General features: G+C 40.1%; 1 protein-coding gene across 6 annotated transcripts in view; it reads right to left on the bottom strand.

Annotated features, from left to right (window-relative positions):
• Positions 1–1,819: 1,819 nt before the first annotated feature.
• The window catches only part of LOC115179663 (nck-associated protein 1-like), a 65,812-nt gene continuing 47,187 nt past the window's right edge, over positions 1,820–20,444 (bottom strand). For 4 of the 6 annotated variants that reach the window (XM_029741317.1, XM_029741320.1, XM_029741319.1 and 1 more), the window contains 15 exons: positions 19,298–19,430; positions 18,543–18,662; positions 18,081–18,220; positions 17,819–17,950; positions 11,592–11,810; positions 7,850–7,980; positions 7,445–7,542; positions 7,152–7,245; positions 6,818–6,900; positions 6,382–6,462; positions 5,972–6,065; positions 5,479–5,595; positions 3,852–3,961; positions 3,167–3,256; positions 1,820–2,709 (listed from right to left, as the gene is read on the bottom strand). In XM_029741317.1, the coding sequence (XP_029597177.1) occupies positions 2,593–2,709; positions 3,167–3,256; positions 3,852–3,961; positions 5,479–5,595; positions 5,972–6,065; positions 6,382–6,462; positions 6,818–6,900; positions 7,152–7,245; positions 7,445–7,542; positions 7,850–7,980; positions 11,592–11,810; positions 17,819–17,950; positions 18,081–18,220; positions 18,543–18,662; positions 19,298–19,430 (1,759 nt within the window). In that variant the 3' untranslated portion in view covers positions 1,820–2,592. Of the gene's footprint in view, positions 2,710–3,166; positions 3,257–3,851; positions 3,962–5,478; positions 5,596–5,741; positions 5,833–5,971; positions 6,066–6,381; positions 6,463–6,817; positions 6,901–7,151; positions 7,246–7,444; positions 7,543–7,849; positions 7,981–11,591; positions 11,811–17,818; positions 17,951–18,080; positions 18,221–18,542; positions 18,663–19,297; positions 19,431–20,444 lie in introns of those variants that run through there. The other 2 variants (XM_029741318.1, XM_029741322.1) reach the window with 2 other exon arrangements.

Genomic DNA, 20,444 nt, shown 5'->3' with positions numbered 1-20,444 from the left:
CTTACACAAATAACAGAGAAATTGACATTTAAAAAGATTGTGGGGGCTGTGTTGTTATTCAGTGTGGTTGACATTATCGATCATAGTTTGTTGCTGGAAAAACTTGTGTTATGGCTCTACACCCCCTGCTATATTGTGGGTGTTCTTTAATGGAAGTGTTCTTTAATCTCCAACAAAATCCAGGTCAAATCAGGAATTCCCCAGGGCAGCTGTCTAGGCCCCTTACTTCTTTCATTCATTACTAACGACCCTTGCTTTTTAATTTTTTTACTAACGACGTGCTAGTGACTGAGTAAAGTCAGTGTATCTATGTATGCGGATGACTCAACACTATACACGTCAGCTACTACAGCGACTGAAATGACTGCAACACTTAAAGAGCTGCAGTTAGTTTCAGAATGGGTCGCAAGGAATAAGAAACCTAAATATAAAAAAACCCGAAACCCATTGTATTTGGGACAAATAATTCACTAAACCTCAACTAAATGTTGCAATGAATAATGTCATAACTGAGCAAGTTGAGGAGACTGAACTGCTTGGAGTAACCCTGGACTGTAAACTGTCATGGTCATAACATATTCATACAATAGTAGCTAAGGTGGGGTGAAGTCTGTCCATAATAAAGTGTTGCTTCGTATTGTTAACAGCACTATAAACAAGGCAGGTCCTACAGGCCCTAGTTTTGTCGCACCTGGGCTAGTGTTCAGCCGTGTGGTCAGGTGCCACAAAGGAAAATTGCAATTAGCGCAGAACAGGGCAGCACGGCTGGCCCTCGCAAGTACACAGAGAGCTAACATTAATAATATGCATGTCAATCTCTCTTTGCTCAAAGTGGAGGAGAGATTGACTTCATCACTACTTGTATTTGTGAGAAGTATTGACATGTTGAATGCACCGAGCTGTCTGTTTGAACTACTGGCAGACAGCTCAGACACCCATGCATACCCCACAAGACATGCCGCAATAGGTCTCTTCACAGTCCCCAAGACCAGAACAGACTATGGGAGGCGTACAGTACTACATAGAGCCATGACTACATGGAATGCTATTCCACATCAAGTAACTGATGCAAGTTGTAAAATTAGACTTAAAAACCAGATACAAATACACCTTATGGAGAACGGGGACTGTGAAACAACACAAACATAGGCACATGCGCATTATACACACACACAGAGTAGGGGCCAGAGAGCACACACATAAGATGTTGTGAAATCTGTTGTAAATGTATTGTAATGTTTTTAAAAATGTGTAACTGCCTTCATTTTGCTGGACCCCAGGAAGAGTGGCAGCAGCTAATGGAGATCCAAAAAGACATACAAATATTCACAGATAATGAAGGAAAAACAATTCCCACCCTCCTAGGTCAAAGACTTGACCATTTGGCCTTGTTTCTCTCTCAATGGTGTTCAGATTGACTTGGTTGGTGGCACTGCTCTGACTGCACATTTTCTGAAGTTGGGGGTATGAATCAGATTTTCCCTTTCTTAGTACATGTCTGAGGGGTATCCTAGAAAGCAAGATCAATGACTTAGCCAGCTAACTTACAATAATAAGTAGTAGATCCCTCTGGTCTGTCAGACGTGAAACTAGCTGGGTAGATAAGCATCTGAGTGGCCATCGATGAACCCCCTCCCTGACAACTTGAAGTTAGTAAAACTAAATGAACTGTTGCTCATGGAGTCAGTTTGCACAGTTGACGTTGAGTGGTGAGCGATGTGCACAAAAGGTTGAGAGTTTGTGTCACAGTTGGGATGGAACTCACTCTGGTACAATGGTCCGCCAACTGGATGCTGCTATATTTGGACTAACAGAGCAGTTTGATATAACCTATTGTTTATTTCTGTTATGGAAGTTAGTGTAATTTTCAAAAATGTAAAACATAAAGTGGTTAAGGTAGAACAATTTATAAACATTCCATAAATATGCAATAATTTTTATCATACCATATGGGCAGGTACAATGGTGAGTTAATGACACTGAGGCATCATGAGTTAGTAAAAAAAGTATACTATGCTTTGTACAAACACCATCTGTTCATCTTATTATATAGCTACCGGCAATAATGTTAAGTATCAAACCAAATTAGACGCATTTCTGTCAATAATTTGGCAAATATAAAAACCAAACTGTAAAAAAAACACACAGAATAACCCATAAAAATTTAGAACAACGACCTAAATAAAATCACTGTTCATCATTAAAGCTCCGTTCAATAAACAGGCAACATGTTTGCATTATTAATAATAAAGATATTTAAAATTCAGCCCCCAAACATCAGAGATTGTTATTTTTCCATTACACCTTTTTCTCATGTTGAAAAACTGATGCTTTTCATAAAACAATTGAATTCAGTAGTGTAAATCATATATATTTTTTAAATCAAGTAAAACTCATAGGTTACTACTGTATGACTCTTTTAGGAAACGACAGGTCATTAATGCAATTTCACAAGGAGAAAAAAATGTATCCCACAATTTCATAGTGTAGTTTTAAGACCAAGTGAAATGAGCACATGGCAGTTTATGTTAGCAAGGCTCCTGTGGTCCACTTGATGTCCCATGTGAGGGACTTATGTTCTGAAGAGGAGACTTATGCAGATGAGCTGATGCTCTGCTTGTAGACGGCGTGGTAAGCGTTTCTCAGTAGCACGTAAGGGAAGCATGACTCCAGGAGGTCCATGGTGAGGAATGGAGACTCTTGGACAATCTGAAACCAAACCAAATACATGTATTTTGTGCCGAAACCTAGTTGTAGCGCTTCCGACTCCAGACTAAACATTGCCCCGTACAGCATGAGTTTAAAGCCCACCTGTACCTTGTGTATTTCTCTATCTGTCTTCCCCACTCATTTATGACTTTCTATCTCAAAAAGAAAATATGAATAAAAAAATACAGTATGTATAAAAAAGATTCTTAGAGAAAATGTGTGGGAGTGAACTTTTATTTATCATACATAAGCATAATGATAATGGGTGACATTCATAGATGGGATGGGATATTATTTATGCAATTTGCCGTTTTAAATAATTGTCTACTTCCCACGAACATCACATAATAAAAGTAGCTAAATAAATCACTAGTTGCAGTATTCGGAAATCTCCTTGGGTGATGTGCCATACCGTATTGTGTCATCCCAAATATATTGAATAAGCACAAATACTCACCATGTCCAGCAGCAGGTACACAGACTCCCTGTTTCGTGTCGTCATTTTGTCGGTCTCCTGGCCGATCTTCAGCAAGCTGGAAGATGCCAGCTGTAAATACCAAAACAGCAGAGGATTAAAGGTCTGCAGCAACACTAATTTATTTTAAAGTTGCTCATCAATGAAAAAAAATATTTTGAAGTTTTCAAAGATAATGCATTTCAGAAACTGCTCAGTAGTGGGGAAAAAAGTTGTGACAAATCCATTTGTAATGTTAAAGTGAATCTGGGATTCAAACAACAACAAAGCGGTCACCTTGCCACTTTTTTGACCAACACCTGAGGGATGGGGCTGGACAGAGCCATGATACATGGACTGGCCCTCCATGAGATCAACATTATAGTTTTAACTATGTTCTGAAGCTATACAGTGTTTGTTTACAATTACTTTGCTTACAAACAATGAAGTAAAACAAGCTCACATTTTGGGTTTAGATGGGGTAAGAAAGTTGAACTAAACTCAAGAGGTATTTATTTATAAGTTATATCCAAGAATCAATGGCTAAATATAATTAAATGTAAAAGTACAAAAATGGATGCACCAATCCAATGTGATAAATCACAGGGAGGGAAAGGAAAATATGCATATAATATATCAATGTTGACAATTCAAAGCAATAGTCATAAGAGCGACATGTTGCACATACAGCCAGAAATTCTTTGAGACGATCTTCAATGCTTCCCTTGTGGATGGTGAACAAGGCAGCAGCTATCTGGTTGACAGCTTTCGCCAGACAGTGAATATTGTTGCAGTGTCCTTAGAAAGATTGAAGAAAACATTTACTTCTCAGTTATCACAGTCCAACAACAATTGCTCGACTGTTTACCTTGGCTACCTCAATCTCTCTATAGTTATATACAAAATCAAAAGAAAGTAGTAGCCAAATAGTTATTGGTTACTACTTACTAAAACTACATACTGTGTACTAATCATAATACGTACAACTATGGAACATACTGTTTTAATAAAAAATATGCAGTAAGCAACACATGTCAATATACTAGGCTCATTCATACTGAGAAGGCATCACATAATGTGCAATCGCGCCTGTTCCCCGTCATTCATTTATTTTGGAAGTGCATGTCTCATTATCTGATGATCAGCTGTTTTCGAACAGACATGGGTCTGAAAATATTTTTCTCTTGTTCAATAGCATTTGTACTAGATGAAAAGCTGAAATGAGCACACCATACTGGCATATAAAGCATACCAAATGTTCCATATTTCACATAGACCTACTAAAAAGTATTATATTTTCGCATACCCGATCAGGGTATTCGGACATGGCCACTGTGTACTAACCATACTACTAGTGATGCACCGGTATGACATTTTTGCCCGATACCGATATCCGATATTTACATTTTTAGTGGCCTTTTAAGCATTCTAGTACAGTTAAATAGTTAACACACACACATAATAAAAATGACTGCAGTTTCTACTGGTCATTGTTTTCAGGCTGGTTGTATTGGTGCTAGCTAGGTACCCCAGAAGCTTTGGTCAAACAAATTATGCTTTATTACCAACGCGCTATTGTAAACACATCGTTCGTGGCCGGTGTCTGTAGACTTTTGTACAGCTTTGACAGTGCTACTGTATCTTTTTTGACACACAAAGACCCAAACGGCGTTCCATAGTATGTATGTCTTGAAGCTAATAGCAGTGACGTTATTACTGTCTAACTCCGGTAGGGTAACATCTGAAAAATAGCACCCTTGGTAGTGTGTACCGTTGCTCAACCAGTTGGCGAAAGCCAACATCACCCACAACAGAGAACGGTTGATTGTCAAGGGGAATGAATTCCATTATCTTGGCTTTAATGGATTTTGCCTTTGAGTTGTCTCGCTGAAATGTTCTTACTCTTTCAAATGACTGCTCGACTTGTTGACTGCTCGATCCACACAGCAGACATTTTGGCCTAGGTTAGGAATGCTGTGTTGCATGTGTAGCGCAGAATTTTATGTGGCGTCATTACGTCATTATATAGGTATGCACGGCAGTTTAGACATCAGTTTTTAACATCGGTGTTAAACTAGACATCGGGCCGATACCGATGTTGGCATTTTTAGCTAATATCGGCCAATTCTGATATGTTCACCGATATATCGTGCATCCCTACATACTATTAAGGATATAGGGCCTGTCCGAATAGCCATACTTGTGTTCTAAAAAGTACTCAGACAGATCTATATCTGCGCCTGGTGGGTTCTATGGTTAATCAGATATGGCCACTATTACCCAAACGGCCATTGACACAGAAATTATTAAAATACCTTCGATTGCAGGGCTATATTGAGACATGACGTTGCTGGCCAGAGTTGGCATGGAAACAGCAACGAAGACCATGAGCAGACAGGCGATCTTATACTCCTCCTCTGGGCTTATGTTTTCTGGAAACAGTGGTATTATGTACAGTTAATAACTGGATGACAATCAAACAGCTGCTCTTAGAAAACAATGTCAAAGCTCTGTAAACTACACCATAATCATGTTTATGTTTTTCCAGGTAGCAGTATTCAGTACAGCCAGGCTTTCCTTTTGTAATGAACTGAAGATACACATGAGAAACCTGCACACTGTGCGGGTTTCTTCTTTTTTTCTCATCTTATTCGCCTGTTACCATGCACCTGCAAAAAAGATAGCTCAGATGTGCGAGGGCCTTTAGAATTTTGAACATACACATAAAATGAGCATCTTCCTCAAATGTGTTTATTTCCATTGGCAAACACTGTCAGCCCTTTGCAGGGGCCTAGTTGTGGCACTCACCTGATTTCTGTGAAGAAAGGGCCACCACTAAGGCTGGATCTATCTCACAGGGCAGGCCTGCTGCAGACGACAGCTCATACACATTCATGGCCACCTGACAGGAAGAGTAGACTCAGCCATAAAAACATCAGATCATCATCTTCAAAAGATTTTCCAAAATCTATCCTCCAGTACAGGGGAACACCAGTTTCACCTATTTTATGTATTCCAGAACTAGCACACCTGATTCAACTAATGCAGGACTTGGTGATTGGTTAACCAATTGAATCAGGTGTGCTCATACTGGAATACATCTAATAAGTCAAACTGTATAGGGGGTACTCAAGAGAGGTTTGGGAAAGACTGATCTAGACTGTTGTCTCCATTGTAACCCACTGAGAAAGGTCCTATATACACACGTTGCCTCCTACCTTCATGTCAGTCTCTCTGGGAATGTGGTCCTTGAAATCCTCGACGGAGCTCACCAGGAAAGGAATGTGGAGGGACAGCACCTGACGACGGGTGATGGGACAGAAAAATGGGCCACATTTGAGTGCCGGTATGTTGTCATGTTAAATCTAGTTACTGGCATTTCTTTCACATCTTTCATATTTCTATACATTTTATTGGACAGAGAAAGTAGGGAATAATAGGACGAGAGTGCGTTTTCAAACCCATGTCGACACTGGTGTAGAAGTGCTGTAAGCGGTGGCACTAACTGCGATACCACCCAAGCTACATTAATGGCAATTTTGACTTGATCTTATTTGTACCCAGATATACAGCAGAGGACTTCAGTGATGATACAGAGGCCTAGTTAGTGAGTGATACAGTATTGGCCAGGATAAGTGTTGTGACTGGACTTACGTCGCGGAGTGCTTCCTGGGCCAGTGATCGGAATGACAAGATGACTCCAATAATGGTCATCCTTTTCAGGACGCTGTCAACAGCTACAGAACACAGACAAAGACACAAACAAGGCTTTAACCTCCTGTAAAAGTGTTTCAAAATGAAAAACATATAACTAAAGAGAGTTCAATGCTCAGTGCTGATCTGTGGGAAAACCATTTAGGGAGCAAATCTTGAGTCATTACCATATACAGGATGTGCTTAATATGGCAACAAGCACACTGACAAACACACTGTTTCTTCTGTTTTGGGGCTACAAGAGTAAGACATGGGCAAGGCAAGAGAGACGTACATGAGAGCTTCTTAAAGAGGGCAGCCATCTGCTCTGGTTTATCAAAGCTGGTCCTCATCTGGTTCAGAACTTCCACGTTGTCCACCACCAGTTTCTATGGAAGTGAGAAGGAAGGGGGAGAGCGAGAAAGACAGAGCCAGACAAAAAAAAACAGAAAAGACAAAATAAAAGAAAGAGAGAGGTACTATTAATGAGATTCAACAGAGATAAAAAGCCCAGGGGCATCAACATCAGTACAAAAAGCTCTGAAGGAAAACAAAAACAAACGCCTCTGATTCAGTCAGTGACCACACCTTGAGTTCTGCCACCTGGGAGGATATGTGCCACATGAGGCTCTCGCTGAGGAACTTCATGCCATAGGGTCCCAGCAGCTCTGACAGTGACCTCATCTCTGTGGGAAAGACAATGCGTCACGATTCACACTCCTCTCGCTTATCCCCAATGCTTTTGGGATTTAAGTATGTAGGTGGCCATGATTAAAATGTACACATATTTAACCCGATAAAGGCAAGGCTTTCCCCAAAAAATGACTTGTCCTAGAGTGGTGGAATATTCACAAAACTATATTCACTATACAGCAGCCTCAGCATACACTATACTCATCACGTCACATTATCCTATTCAGGACAGGCTACAAATTCCTGCTCAAAGTATTGCAAGCCTCTATTATGTCTAATAGATTATTCTGATGGTCTCACCGGATATATCTGAGTACTCCTCAGCATTAAAGGTGAGCTCGTTCTCCATAGGCAGGTTGACAAAGGCCTTCATGGCAGGGAAGTAGGCAATGTGGCCGTTGCTTACCTGCCGGAGCAAGGTCTCCAGATACCTATGGACACACAAGCAGACTCAATCTCACTGGGTGACACGATAGAATGGATATCTATCAAAAGTGCTGATCTAGGATCAGGTCCGCCAGTCCATGTTATCTTATTCACTTTTTGACCTAAATAAGCACTTCTACTCTGAGATGCTTAATACATACGGCCCAAATCTCCATCCACTCATTGGACATTTTTTTGTCCTGGTTTTGTGAGGAATCACCTAGGTGACATAATACAGTGCCTTGCAAAAGTATTAATCCCCCTTGGTGTTTTTCCTATTTTGTTGCATTACAACCTGCAATTTAAATAGACTTTATTTGGATTTCATGTAATGGACATACACAAAATAGTCAAAATTGGTGAAGCAAAAAAATGTACTTGTTTCAAAAAATTCAAAACGGAAAAGTGGTGCATGCATATGTATTCACCCCTTTGCTATGAAGCCCCTAAATAAGATCTGGTGCAAACAATTACCTTCAGAAGTCACATAATTACCGTAAATTCCGGACTATAAGCCGCAACTTTTTTCCCAGGCTTTGAACCTCGCGGCTTAAACAATGACGCGGCTAATATATGGATTTTTCCCGCTTTCAATTAAAAAAAAATAAATAAATTCTGTGACGTGCTCATTTTTTTGGCGGCATGAAGCTTTCATTAGACCAATTAAATTGCCGAACGGATTAAGGTCAAACAACTTTTTTGTTTACTGTTTAGATTAAATTGAGCGCTCTCAAACTTCCCATCATTCTGATTACGGTAGTCATTTTGTCACCCTCATCATGGCAAAGACACGGAGAAATGCATATGATGCAGCTTTCAAGTTGAAGGCGATTGATCTGGCTGTTGGAAAAGGAAATAGAGCTGCTGCACGGGAGCTTGGTCTTAATGAGTCGATGATAAGACGTTGGAAACAGCAGCGTGAGGAATTGACTCAGTGCAAAAAGACAACTAAAGCTTACTGCAAATTTTTTATTTTTTGTTACAAGCCGTGTTTCGTTAAAGCCTATTTATTTTGTTACAAGCCGTGTTTCGTTAAAGCCTGTGTAAAGTTCATTTGTTTCAATGTACCGGTAGGCACCTGCGGCTTATAGACAAGTGCAGCTTATTTATGTTCAAAATAATATATTTTTTTAAATTCAGTGGGTGCGGCTTATATTCAGGTGCGCTTAATAGTCCGGAAATTACGGTAGTTAAATAAAGTCCACCTGTGTGCAATCTAAGTGTCACATGATCTGTCACATGATCTCAGTACATATACATCTGTTCTGAAAGGCCCCAGAATCTGCAACACCACTAAGCAAGAGGCACCACCAAGCAAGCGGCATCACGAAGACCAAGGAGCTCTCCAAATGCAAGCTCTCCAAACAGTTCAGGGACAAAGTTGTGGAGAAGTACAGATCAGGGCTGGGTTATAAAAAAATATCAGAAACTTTGAACATCCCACAGAGCACCATTAAATCCATTACAAAAAACTGGAAAGAATATGGCACCCCAGCAAACGTGCCAAAAGAGGGCTGCCCTCAAACACTCACGGACCAGGCAAGGAGGGCATTAAATCAGAGAGCAAACAAAGACCCCAAAGATAACCTTTAACCTCACTAGGGTAGGATTCTGAATTTTGGATGAAAAGCATGCCCAGCTACTCAGGTCCAGAAGGTAGGATATGCATATAATTGGTAGATTTGGATAGAAAACACTCTAAAGTTTCCAAAACTGTTAAAATAATGTCTGTGAGTATAACAGAACTGATATGGCAGGCAAAAACCTGAGGAAAATCCATCCAGGAAGTGCCTTTATTTTGAAATGCCTATTTTTCCATTGAAGCCTATCCACCATACAAAGACTTATGACGCAGTTCGCGATCCCTATGGCTTCCACTACATGTGGCCAGTCTTTAGGCATTGTTTCAGGCTTTTACTCTAAAAATGAGGGAGGAACACCACTTTCAATGAGAGGACAGTGGAAATTTCCAGACATGAGTCCGGCGTGTGACCGGGACCGTGCCTTTCTTGTTTTTCCTTTTCTATTGACAAAGCTATTGTCCGGTTGAAATATGAGCGATTATTTATGACAAAAACAACCTGAGGATTGATTATAAACATCGTTTGACATGTTTCTACGAACTTTTATGGTACTTTTTGGATTTTCCGTCTGTCTGTTGTGACCGCGCTTTGTTCCAATGGATTACTGAAAAAAACGCACCAACAAAACGGAGGTTTTTGAATGTCAAGAGGGACATTATCGAACAAAACAAACATTTATTGGGTAACTGGGAGTTTTGTGAGTGCAATCATATTAAGATCATCAAAGGTAAGTGAAATTTTATCGCTATTTCTGACTTTTGTTACTCCTCGTCTTGGCTGCTAACTGTTTAATGTTATCGCTATTTCTGACTTTTGTTACTCGTCTACTTGGCTGGTTACTGTTTAATGATTTGTCTGCTGGGCGCTGTTCTCAGATAATCGCATGGTTTGCTTTCGCTGTAAAGCCTTTTTGAAATCTGACACCGTGGTTGGATAAATAAGAAGTTAATCTTTAAACCGATGTATAACACTTGTATGTTTCATGAATTTCTATAATGAGTATTTCTGTTTTTTAATTTGGCGCTCTGCAATTTCACTGGATGTTGGCCAGGTGGGACGGTAGCGTCCCACACCCCCTAGAGAGGTTAAGGAGCTGCAAAGATCCACAGCGGAGATTGGAGTATCTGTCCATAGCACCACTTTAAGCCATACACTCCACAGAGCTGGGCTTTACGGAAGAGTGGCCAGAAAAAAGACACATTTAGTGTTCGCCAAAAGGCATGTGGGAGACTCCCCAAACATATGGAAGAAGGTACTCTGGTCAGATGAGGCTAAAATTTAGCTTTTTGGCCATCAAGGAAAACACTATGTCTAGCGCAAACCTAACATCTCATCACCCCGAGAACTCCACAGTGAAGCATGGTGGTGGCAGCACCATGCTGTGAGGATGTTTTTCATCAGCAGGGACTGGGAAACTGGTCAGAATTGAGTGGTGCTAAATACAGGGTGCTAAATACAGGGAAATTCTTGAGGGAAACCTGTTTCAGTCTTCCAGAGATTTCAGAATGGGACAGAGGTTCAGCTTCCAGTGACCCTAAGCATACTGCTAAAGCAACACTCGAGTGGTTTAACGGGAAACATTTAAATGTCTTGGAATGGCCTAGTCAAAGCCCAGACCTCAATCCAATTGAAAATCTGCGTTATGACTTTGTTGTACACCAGCCGAACCCATCCAACTTGAAGGAGCTGGAGCAGTTTCGCCTTGTAGAATGGGCAAAAATCACAGTGGCTCGATGTGCCAAGCTTATAGAGACATACCCCAAGAGACTTGCAGCTGTAGTTGCTGCAAACGGTGGCTCTACAAAGTATTAACTTTGGGGGAATGAATAGTTATGCACGCTCAAGTTTTGTTAGTTTCACAATAAATATTGTTGTGTATGTTGTGTAAATCAAATGATACAAACCCCCCCAAAAAATCTATTTTAATTCCAGGTTGTAAGGCAACAAAATAGGAAAAATACTAAGGGGGTGAATACTTTCGCAAGCCAATGTATGTGAACTGAGGACTGGTGTGTTGGTTGGGTGGGACTCACCAGTTGGTGTAGAGGCTGGTGATGGTGGGCTCCCCATGGCTGTCCAGGTGCTGGGTCTGCTGTAGCAGCACGTTGTTGAACACTCGCGTGATGTCAATCTGCACATAGTTCTCGATGGACTGCAGCACCGTCATGTAGGAACGCACGCTGGTGAGCAGCTCGGAGGGTTTGGCGATCTCTTGTGTGGCCTGGTTGTACATGGTCATTCCCACGATGGACCTGAGAGAAGATGGAGCATCATGAGTCTTGGATCAATCTATAGATTATATCTATCGATCACATTGTTTCAATCCATGGTAATGTATCATACAGTTTCCTATTTATTTTTTTATTTCACCTTTATTTAACCAGGTAGGCAAGTTGAGAACAAGTTCTCATTTACAACTGCGACCTGGCCAAGATAAAGCAAAGCAGTTCGACACAAATAACAACACAGAGTTACACATGGAGTAAAACAAACATACAGTCAATAATACAGTAGAAAAATAAGTCTATATACAATGTGAGTAAATGAGGTGAGATAAGGGAGGTAAAGGCTATAAATAGGCCATGGTGGCGAAGTAGCTGAAGTCAGAAGTTTACATACACCTCAGCCAAATACGTTTACACTCAGTTGTTCACAATTCCTGAAATGTAATTCCAAGTAAAAATTCCCTGCCTTAGGTTAGATAGGATCACCACTATTTTAAGAATGTGAAATGTCAGAATAATAGAGAAAAATATTTTTTCATCACATTCCCAGTGGGTCAGAAGTTTACATACACTCAATTAGTATTTGGTAGCGGTGCCTTTAAATTGTTTAACTTGGGTCAAATGTTTCAGGTAGCCTTCCACAAGCTTCCCACAATGAGTTGGGTGAATTTTGGTGTAACGGAGTCAGGTTTGTAGGACTCCTTGCTCACACCCGCTTTTTCAGTTCTGCCCACAGATTTTCTACAGGATTGAAGTCAGAGCTTTGTGATGGCCACTCCAATACCTTGACTTTGTTGTCCTTAGGCCATTTTGCCACAACTTTGGAAGTATGCTTGGGGTCATTGTCCATTTGGAAGACCCATTTGCGACCAAGCTTTAAAAAACTTCTTAGGGATCAAATCCCGTTAACTTCTTACATCTAGGCGTTCCGCTAGAGGAACCCCGTTCCGCCAGCGGAACCCCTAGCCAACAGCCAATGGCATGGCACGAAATACAAAAACAACTAAAATACCACAATTACATTTTCTCAAACAAAGACTATTTTACACCATTTTAAAGATACACTTATCCTGAATCCAACCACGTTGTCAGATTTCAAAAAGGCTTTACAGCGAAAGCAAAACATTAGATTATGTTAGGATACCACCACAGCAAAAAAAAACAACACAGCCATTTTCCGAGCAAGGACAGCCATTTTCCAAGCAAGGGTAGCCGTCCAAAAGCACAAAACCAGCTAAAATTATGCACTAACCTTTGACGATCTTCATCAGATGATACTCCTAGGACATTATGTTAGACAATACATGCATTTTTTGTTCCATCAAGTTCATATTTATATCAACAACAAAAAAACATTTTACATTGGCGCGTGACGTTCAGAAAATGTATTCACCCCCAAATTTCCGGTGAATGTGCACCATAATTTACAGAAATACTCATCATAAACGTTGACAAAATATATAATAATTAATTACATAAGTATAGATGAACTATACCTTTATGCAAACGCTTTGTCAGATTTCTAAATAACTTTACGGAGAAAGCACATTGTTCAATATTCTGAGTACTAAGCCCCAAGCTATTCAGTTAGCCGTCCAGCCACGGCATCCACAAAACGCTGAAATATGTTAAAAATATTATCTTACCTTTGCTGATCTTCAGCTGAATGCACTCGGAAGGTCTCCCACTTCCACAAGAAATGTTCATTTGTTCGATAAAGTCCATAATTTATGTCGAAATAAATCCCTTTTGATGGCGCGTCCAGATCACCATTCCAAAATGCATCTATCCACCGTCGACGAAAAGTTATAAAGTTCCCTCAGCGTTTGTAGAAACATGTCAAACCATGTTTACAATCAATCTTTAGGGTGTTTTTAACGTAGAATTTCGATAATATTCCAACCAGACAATAGCAGATTCATTACAGAATAAAAATAAAAATGGCTAGCCCTGCGTGAGTGCGCACGAGGTAAGTCAATGACACCAGGTTGACCACTTACTGTTCCGGGTATTATTCAATCAAATAGCATTGTAGAAGCCTCAAACAAGGTTCTAATGATTGTTGACATCTAGTTGAAGCCTTAGGAAGTGCAATATGACATCACAGACACTGTAGTTTAGATAGAACATCATTTGAAATGACTACAACCATGTGAGGTCAAACTTCCTGGTTGGATTTTTCTCAGGTTTTTGCCTGCCATATGAGTTCTGTTGTACTCACAGACATCATTCAAACAGTTTTAGAAACGTCTGTGTTTTTTCTATCCAAATCTACTAATAATATGCATATCCTACCTTCTGAGTCTGAGTAGGAGGCAGTTTAATTTGGGTACGTTTTTCATCCGGGCCGTGGAAATACTGCCCCCTATAGTGAAGAGGTTAACGGGATCGATTTGACAAAGGCCAGTGAAAGTGCAGGGCGCTAAATTCAAACAACAGAAATCTCATAATTAAAATTCCTCAAACATACAATTATTATACACCATTTTAAAGAAACTTCTTGTTAATCCAACCACAGTGTCCGATTTCAAAAAGGCTTTACGGTGAAAGCATACCATACGATTATGTTAGGTCAGCCCCTAGTCACAAAAAAACATACAGCCATTTTCCAGCCAAAGAGAGGAGTCACAAAAAGCAGAAATAGAGAAAATTAATCTCTAACCTTTGATGATCTTCATCAGATGGCACTCATAGGACTTCAGGTTACACAATACATGTATGTTTTGTTCGATAAAGTTCATATTTATATCCAAAAATCTCAGTTGACATTGGAGCGTTATGTTCAGTAATGTTTTGCTTCCAAAACATCCGGTGATTTTGCAGAAATACTCATCATAAATGTTGATGAAAGATACAAGTGTTATGCATAGAATTAAAGGTAAACTTCTCCTTAACGCAACCGCTGTGTCAGATTTCAAAAAAGCTTTACGGTGAAAGCACATCATGCAATAATCTGAGTACAGTGATCAGCCACCAAAACAAGCCATACAGACACCCGCCATGTTGCGGAGTCAGTAAAAGTCAGAAATAGCGTTATAAATATTCACTTACCTTTGATCTTCATCGGAATGCACTTCCAGGGATCCCAGTTCCACAATAAAAGGTTTGTTTTGTTTGATAAAGTTAATCTTTTTGTCCAAATACATCCTTTTTGTTTGCGCGTTTAGTTCACTATTCCAAATGCACAAGGCGCGGGCACTAAGTCCAGAAAAAAAGTCAAAAAAGTTCCATTACAGTTTGTAGAAACATGTCAAACGATGTATAGAATCAATCTTTAGGATTTTTTTATCATAAATCTTCAATAATATTCCAACCGGACAATTCCTTTGTCTTTAGAAATGAAAGGGAACGGAGCTCGTGCGTGACTAAACTAAAGGTTTTCAGCCAGACCACTGGTTCAAACAGCTCTTATTCGCTCCCCTTTCAAATTAGAAGCCTGAAACAACGTTTTAAAGACTGACATCTAGTGGAAGCCTTAGGAAGTGCAATCTCACCAAATGTACACTGTGTATCGGAAAGGCAATCACTTGGAAAAACTACATAGCTCAGATTTCCCACTTCCTGGTTGGATTTTTCTCAGGTTTTCGCCTGCCATATGAGGTCTGTTATACTCACAGACATCATTCAAACAGTTTTAGAAACTTCAGAGGGTTTTCTATCCTAATCTACTAATGATATGCATATCCTACCTTCTGAACCTGAGTAGCAAGCAGTTTACTATGGGCTCGCCTTTCATCCGAACGTGAAAATACTGCTCCCCAGCCCAAAGAGGTTAACTTCCTGACTGATGTCTTGAGATATTGCTTCAATATATGCACGTAATTTTCCTACCTCATGATGCCATCTATTTTGTGAAGTGCACCAGTTCCTCCTGCAGCAAAGCACCCCCACAACATGATGCTGCCACCCCCGTGCTTCACGGTTGGGATGGTTTTCTTCGGCTTGCAAGTCTCCCTTTTTACTCCAAACATCACGATTGTCATTATGGCAAAACAGTTCTATTTTTGTTTAATCAGACCAGAGGACATTTCTCCAAAAAGTACGATCTTGTCCCCATGTGCAGTTGCAAACCATAGTCTGTTTTTTTATGGCGGTTTTGAAGCAGTGGCTTCTTCCTTGCTGAGAGGCCTTTCAGGTTATGTCGATATAGGACTTGTTTTACTGTGGATATAGATACTATTGTACCTGTTTCCTCCAGCATCTTCACAAGGCCCTTTGCTGTTGTTCTGTAATTGATTTGCACTTTTTGCACCAAAGTATGTTCATCTCTAGGAGACAGAACGCGTATCCTTCCTGAGCGGTATGACAGCTGCGTGGTTCCATGGTGTTTATACTTGCGTACGATTGTTTGTACAGATGAATGTGGTACCTTCAGGCATTTAGAAATTGCTCCCACGGATGTACCAGACTTGTGGAGGTCTACAATTGTTTTTCTGAGGTCTTGGCTGATTTCTTTTGATTTTCCCATGATGTCAAGCAAAGAGGCACTGAGTTTGAAGGTAGACCTTGAAATACATCCACAGGTACACCTCCAATTGACTCAAATGATGTCAATTAGTCTATCAGAAGCTTCTAAAGCCAATACATAATTTTCGGGAATTTTCCAAGCTGTTTAAAAGGCACAGTCAACTTAGTGTAAGTAAACTTCTAACCCACTAGAATTGTGATACAGTGAATTATAAGTGAAATGATCTGTCTGTAAACAATTGTTGGAAAAATTACTTGTGTCATGCACTAAGTAGATGTCCTAACAGACTTGCCAAAACTATAGTTTGTTAACCTGTCTGGGAACTGTGGGATGTTTGCGTCCCACCCTAGTCAACAGCCAGTGGAATCGTGTCGCGCAAAATACAAATACCTCATAAATGCTATAACTTCAATTTCTCAAACATATGACTATTTTACACCATTTTATAGATACACCTCTCCTGAATCGAACCATGTTGTCCGATTTCAAAAAGGCTTTACAGCAAAAGCAAAACATTAGATTATGTTAGGAGAGTACCCTGCCAAAAATAATCACACTGCCATTTTCAAAGCAACTAGCATGCATCACAAATACCCAAAACACAGCACTAGCCTTTGACAATCTTCATCAGATGACACTCCTAGGACATCATGTTACACAATACATGCATTTTTGTTCGATAAAGTTCATATTTATATATAAAAACAGCATTTTACATCGGCGCATGAAGTTCAGAAAATATTTTCCCTCAAATGCTTCCGGTGAATCAGCGCTACAATTTACAAAATTACTATTCGAAAACATTGGTCAAATATAATATTGTCATTCAAAGAATTTGCACTTGTCGTCACGAATGTGCAAAAAATATATATTTACGTTCGTTCAAACATGTCAAACGTTGTATAACATAAATCTTTAGGGCCTTTTTCAATCAGAACTTCAATAATATTCAAGGCGGACGATTGCATTGTCTTACTAAACGTTTCGGAACGAAAGAGTACCCACGGGCACGCGCATCATAGTAGTAATGGCCCTCCCTCTATGACAAAATTTCAAGGCCTCTCGTTCGGTCAGTTTTTACTCAAACCACTTTGTAAAGACTGTTGACATCTAGTGGAAGCCTTAGGAAGTGCTAAATGAATCCTAACTCACGGTGTGTTTCATAGGCAAAGTGTTGAAAGTGATTCCACAAATCAGATTTCCACTTCCTGTTAGGATTTGTCTCAGGGTTTTGACTGCCATATGAGTTCTGTTATACTCACAGACACCATTCAAACAGTTTTAGAAACTTCAGAGTGTTTTCTATCCAAATCTACTAATTATATGCATATTCTCGTTTCTGGGTAAGAGTAGTAACCAGTTTAAATCGGGTACGTTTTTTATCCGGCCGTGAAAATACTGCCCCCTATCCCCAACAAGTTAACAAGAAATTTGTGGAGTGGTTGAAAAACTAGTTTTAATGACTCCAACCTAAGTTGGCACTTAGGGCCCTGGTCAAAAGTAGAGCACTAAATAGGGAAAAGCGCATCATTTGGGAGGCATTCTATGTGTAGGTGGGTGGACTCACTTGGTGAAGCGGATCTCCAGGTGTGAGGTGAGGTATTCGCGGGGGGTAAAGGTGTGTTCCCACACCACCATGTTGGGCACGTAGTTAATGGAGAAGCACAGTTCCGACAGCGCCGTGTGCAGCTTGTCCAGGCTGGAAGACACAACAAGATAGAAATTAACATCAGCAACTACTAACATACACACACACACGCAGGCACCCACAGGCACCCACAAACAGCCACACATACATATGCACCGAGACACAGACACGTGCAACTCACTTGGTGACCAGGAGCCTGTTCTTCCTCATGCTTTCAACACCCGGCTTCTCTCGCTCTGGCTCGCCTTTCTTCCCAGTCAGCTTTTTGGACTTCTTGTTCACTGCCTGACTGATGGTTTTCGCACAGTGTTTAGGGAGCAGCTGCAAAGAGATAAAATCTAATCTGAATGAAAATCCATGTGCAATAATTGTATCTATACTTTGATAAGAAGATAAAATAGGATTCCATGAAACTGTCATATATTGTCAATAAGTCTTACATCAATATGGCCCCTGTCCAGTCATTATAAAAGGAGAAACTGATCCTAGAATCAGCAGTCCTACTCTGGATCATACACATACTAAAAATATGCTTTCACTGTACTGAAGTCACTATGGAAAAAAGAGACCGCTAAAGTGACAAACGCATCATTATATACCCTATTCCACAAGGACATGGGTCTCCATGCCGATGACCCCTCACCTGGTCACTGAGCGTGCACTGCTCTGTGCAGATGTCGGTGATGAGGTTGCGCGCCTGCTTGGCCATCTCGTCCAGGAACATGTTGCAGAGCGACAGACTGCGGTCGCCAATGTGATGCCGCTGGGAGAACGCAGGGAAGGGACAGGTAGTTAACCACTCAGGAACAGTGTGAGATGGGAATCTTTAGGCAACACTTCCGTAGTGCAAAATAATTATTCAAAGTGCAAAACTGACAATAAACCTCAATCTCGCAGTGATTTAATTTGAAATGTTTCTTGAACAATGTGCTTTATAATCAGGCTTTTTTTTTACTTGAGTTTAGTAAACTGATCAATGCAATCATTTTATGCACATTTACACATTGTTGAAGAAAAGTTTGAAAGTATATCACACAGATGTTTATAATGACATTTATAGTAAGTTTTGCACTTTGCACAATTCTTTTGCACCACAAAAAATGGTGCCCTTAGTGTTTTATGAGAATCTCAAGTTGGGTTGCAAAATTCCAGAAACTTTCCCAAAGTTCCCAGGTAAAAAAAAAAATCCCAGTTGGTGGATTCCCAGAGTCAGAAGGGAACATGCAGTGAGGGAACACTCCAACTGGGAATCCTGCAACCGGGATTTCTGAAAAACCCAGGAACTTTAAGAATGTTTCCTGAATTTTGCAGACTTAGCCTTACGAAACGAATTCTAGATATGAATGTGATGTTATGCTTCATAAGGGTTTCTTTCAACCATTGGTTGCGGGGCCTTACCTCTTCGGGACAGAGCTCATGGGTGCAGCTCATGAAGTGTGTGCACAGCAGGGGGAATGAGATAGAGTGGCGCGACTGTGAGGGCAGTTCCAAACACTGCTGAAACATCTTCTCAAATGCTCGGCTGTAGAAGCTATCACCACCAATGAGACGAGGACACCAAGAAAGTCAAACTCAAAATCCATCTAGAGCAATCATATCCAAAACAATTAATTAATTAATCTTGTTTTCATATCTTGTCATTAACATATATTTTCACAAATATTTATTTATGCAATTATTCTTTACATTTGTGTTATGCCTATTTATTATCGTTTGCGCTCATGTTTATGGCAAATCATTTGACCGTGGGCCTTGATGTCATTCATTGTTTTTTTGTTTTTTTAAATAAGCTCTTACTGGACTGTATCATTTACTATTACTCAATTACTAATTGCATTTATTGTAAGGTAAATTAAAACATGCTATGTGTTGCAGTAGGCCTTTAGAATAATGCAAAACATATCCTTGACTATCCGAGGTGATGAGTGAGAGGAAGCGAACTCCACCTAAACTATACCGAAACTAATTTCACACATAAATTAGCCTAAAGACAAGATTAAATTGACAATAATCTGATGTCTGACAATATTATCAGTTGTAAAATTGTACATGAAGAGATGGGCGCAGCTTGGAATTAATTGAACGAGGCAGGGAAAGGATCACCACTTTATCAAATCCTCCTTACATTTTACATTTACATTTTAGTCATTTAGAAGACGCTCTTATCCAGAGCGACTTACAGTAGTTAATGCATACATTTCATTTCATGCATTTTTTTTTTTTTTGTACTGGCCCCCCGTGGGAATCGAACCCACAACCCTGGCGTTACACACACCATGCTGGCGCTGCAAACACCATGCTCTACCAACTGAGCCACATGCAGGCAAAACGTTTTGATTTATTAGAATGAGCATATTCTGCAGTTTCTAAGATGCTTAACTTTGTCAAATAGCTCTCCAGATATCACTTTTTAAAATAACAGTGCTGTGCCGTGCGTTCAGCACATGATAATCGCACAGGAGGGGATGGCTGCCGTTTTATGGACCCTTAACCAACCGTGCTATTTTGTTAGTTTTTTCGCATTGTTTGTAACTTATTTTATACA

This window comes from Salmo trutta, chromosome 39, assembly GCF_901001165.1.
Source record: "Salmo trutta chromosome 39, fSalTru1.1, whole genome shotgun sequence".
Classification (NCBI taxonomy): Eukaryota; Metazoa; Chordata; class Actinopteri; order Salmoniformes; family Salmonidae; genus Salmo; species Salmo trutta.
Note: the sequence above shows the minus strand (reverse complement) of the source record. Positions and strands in the feature narration are given on the sequence as shown.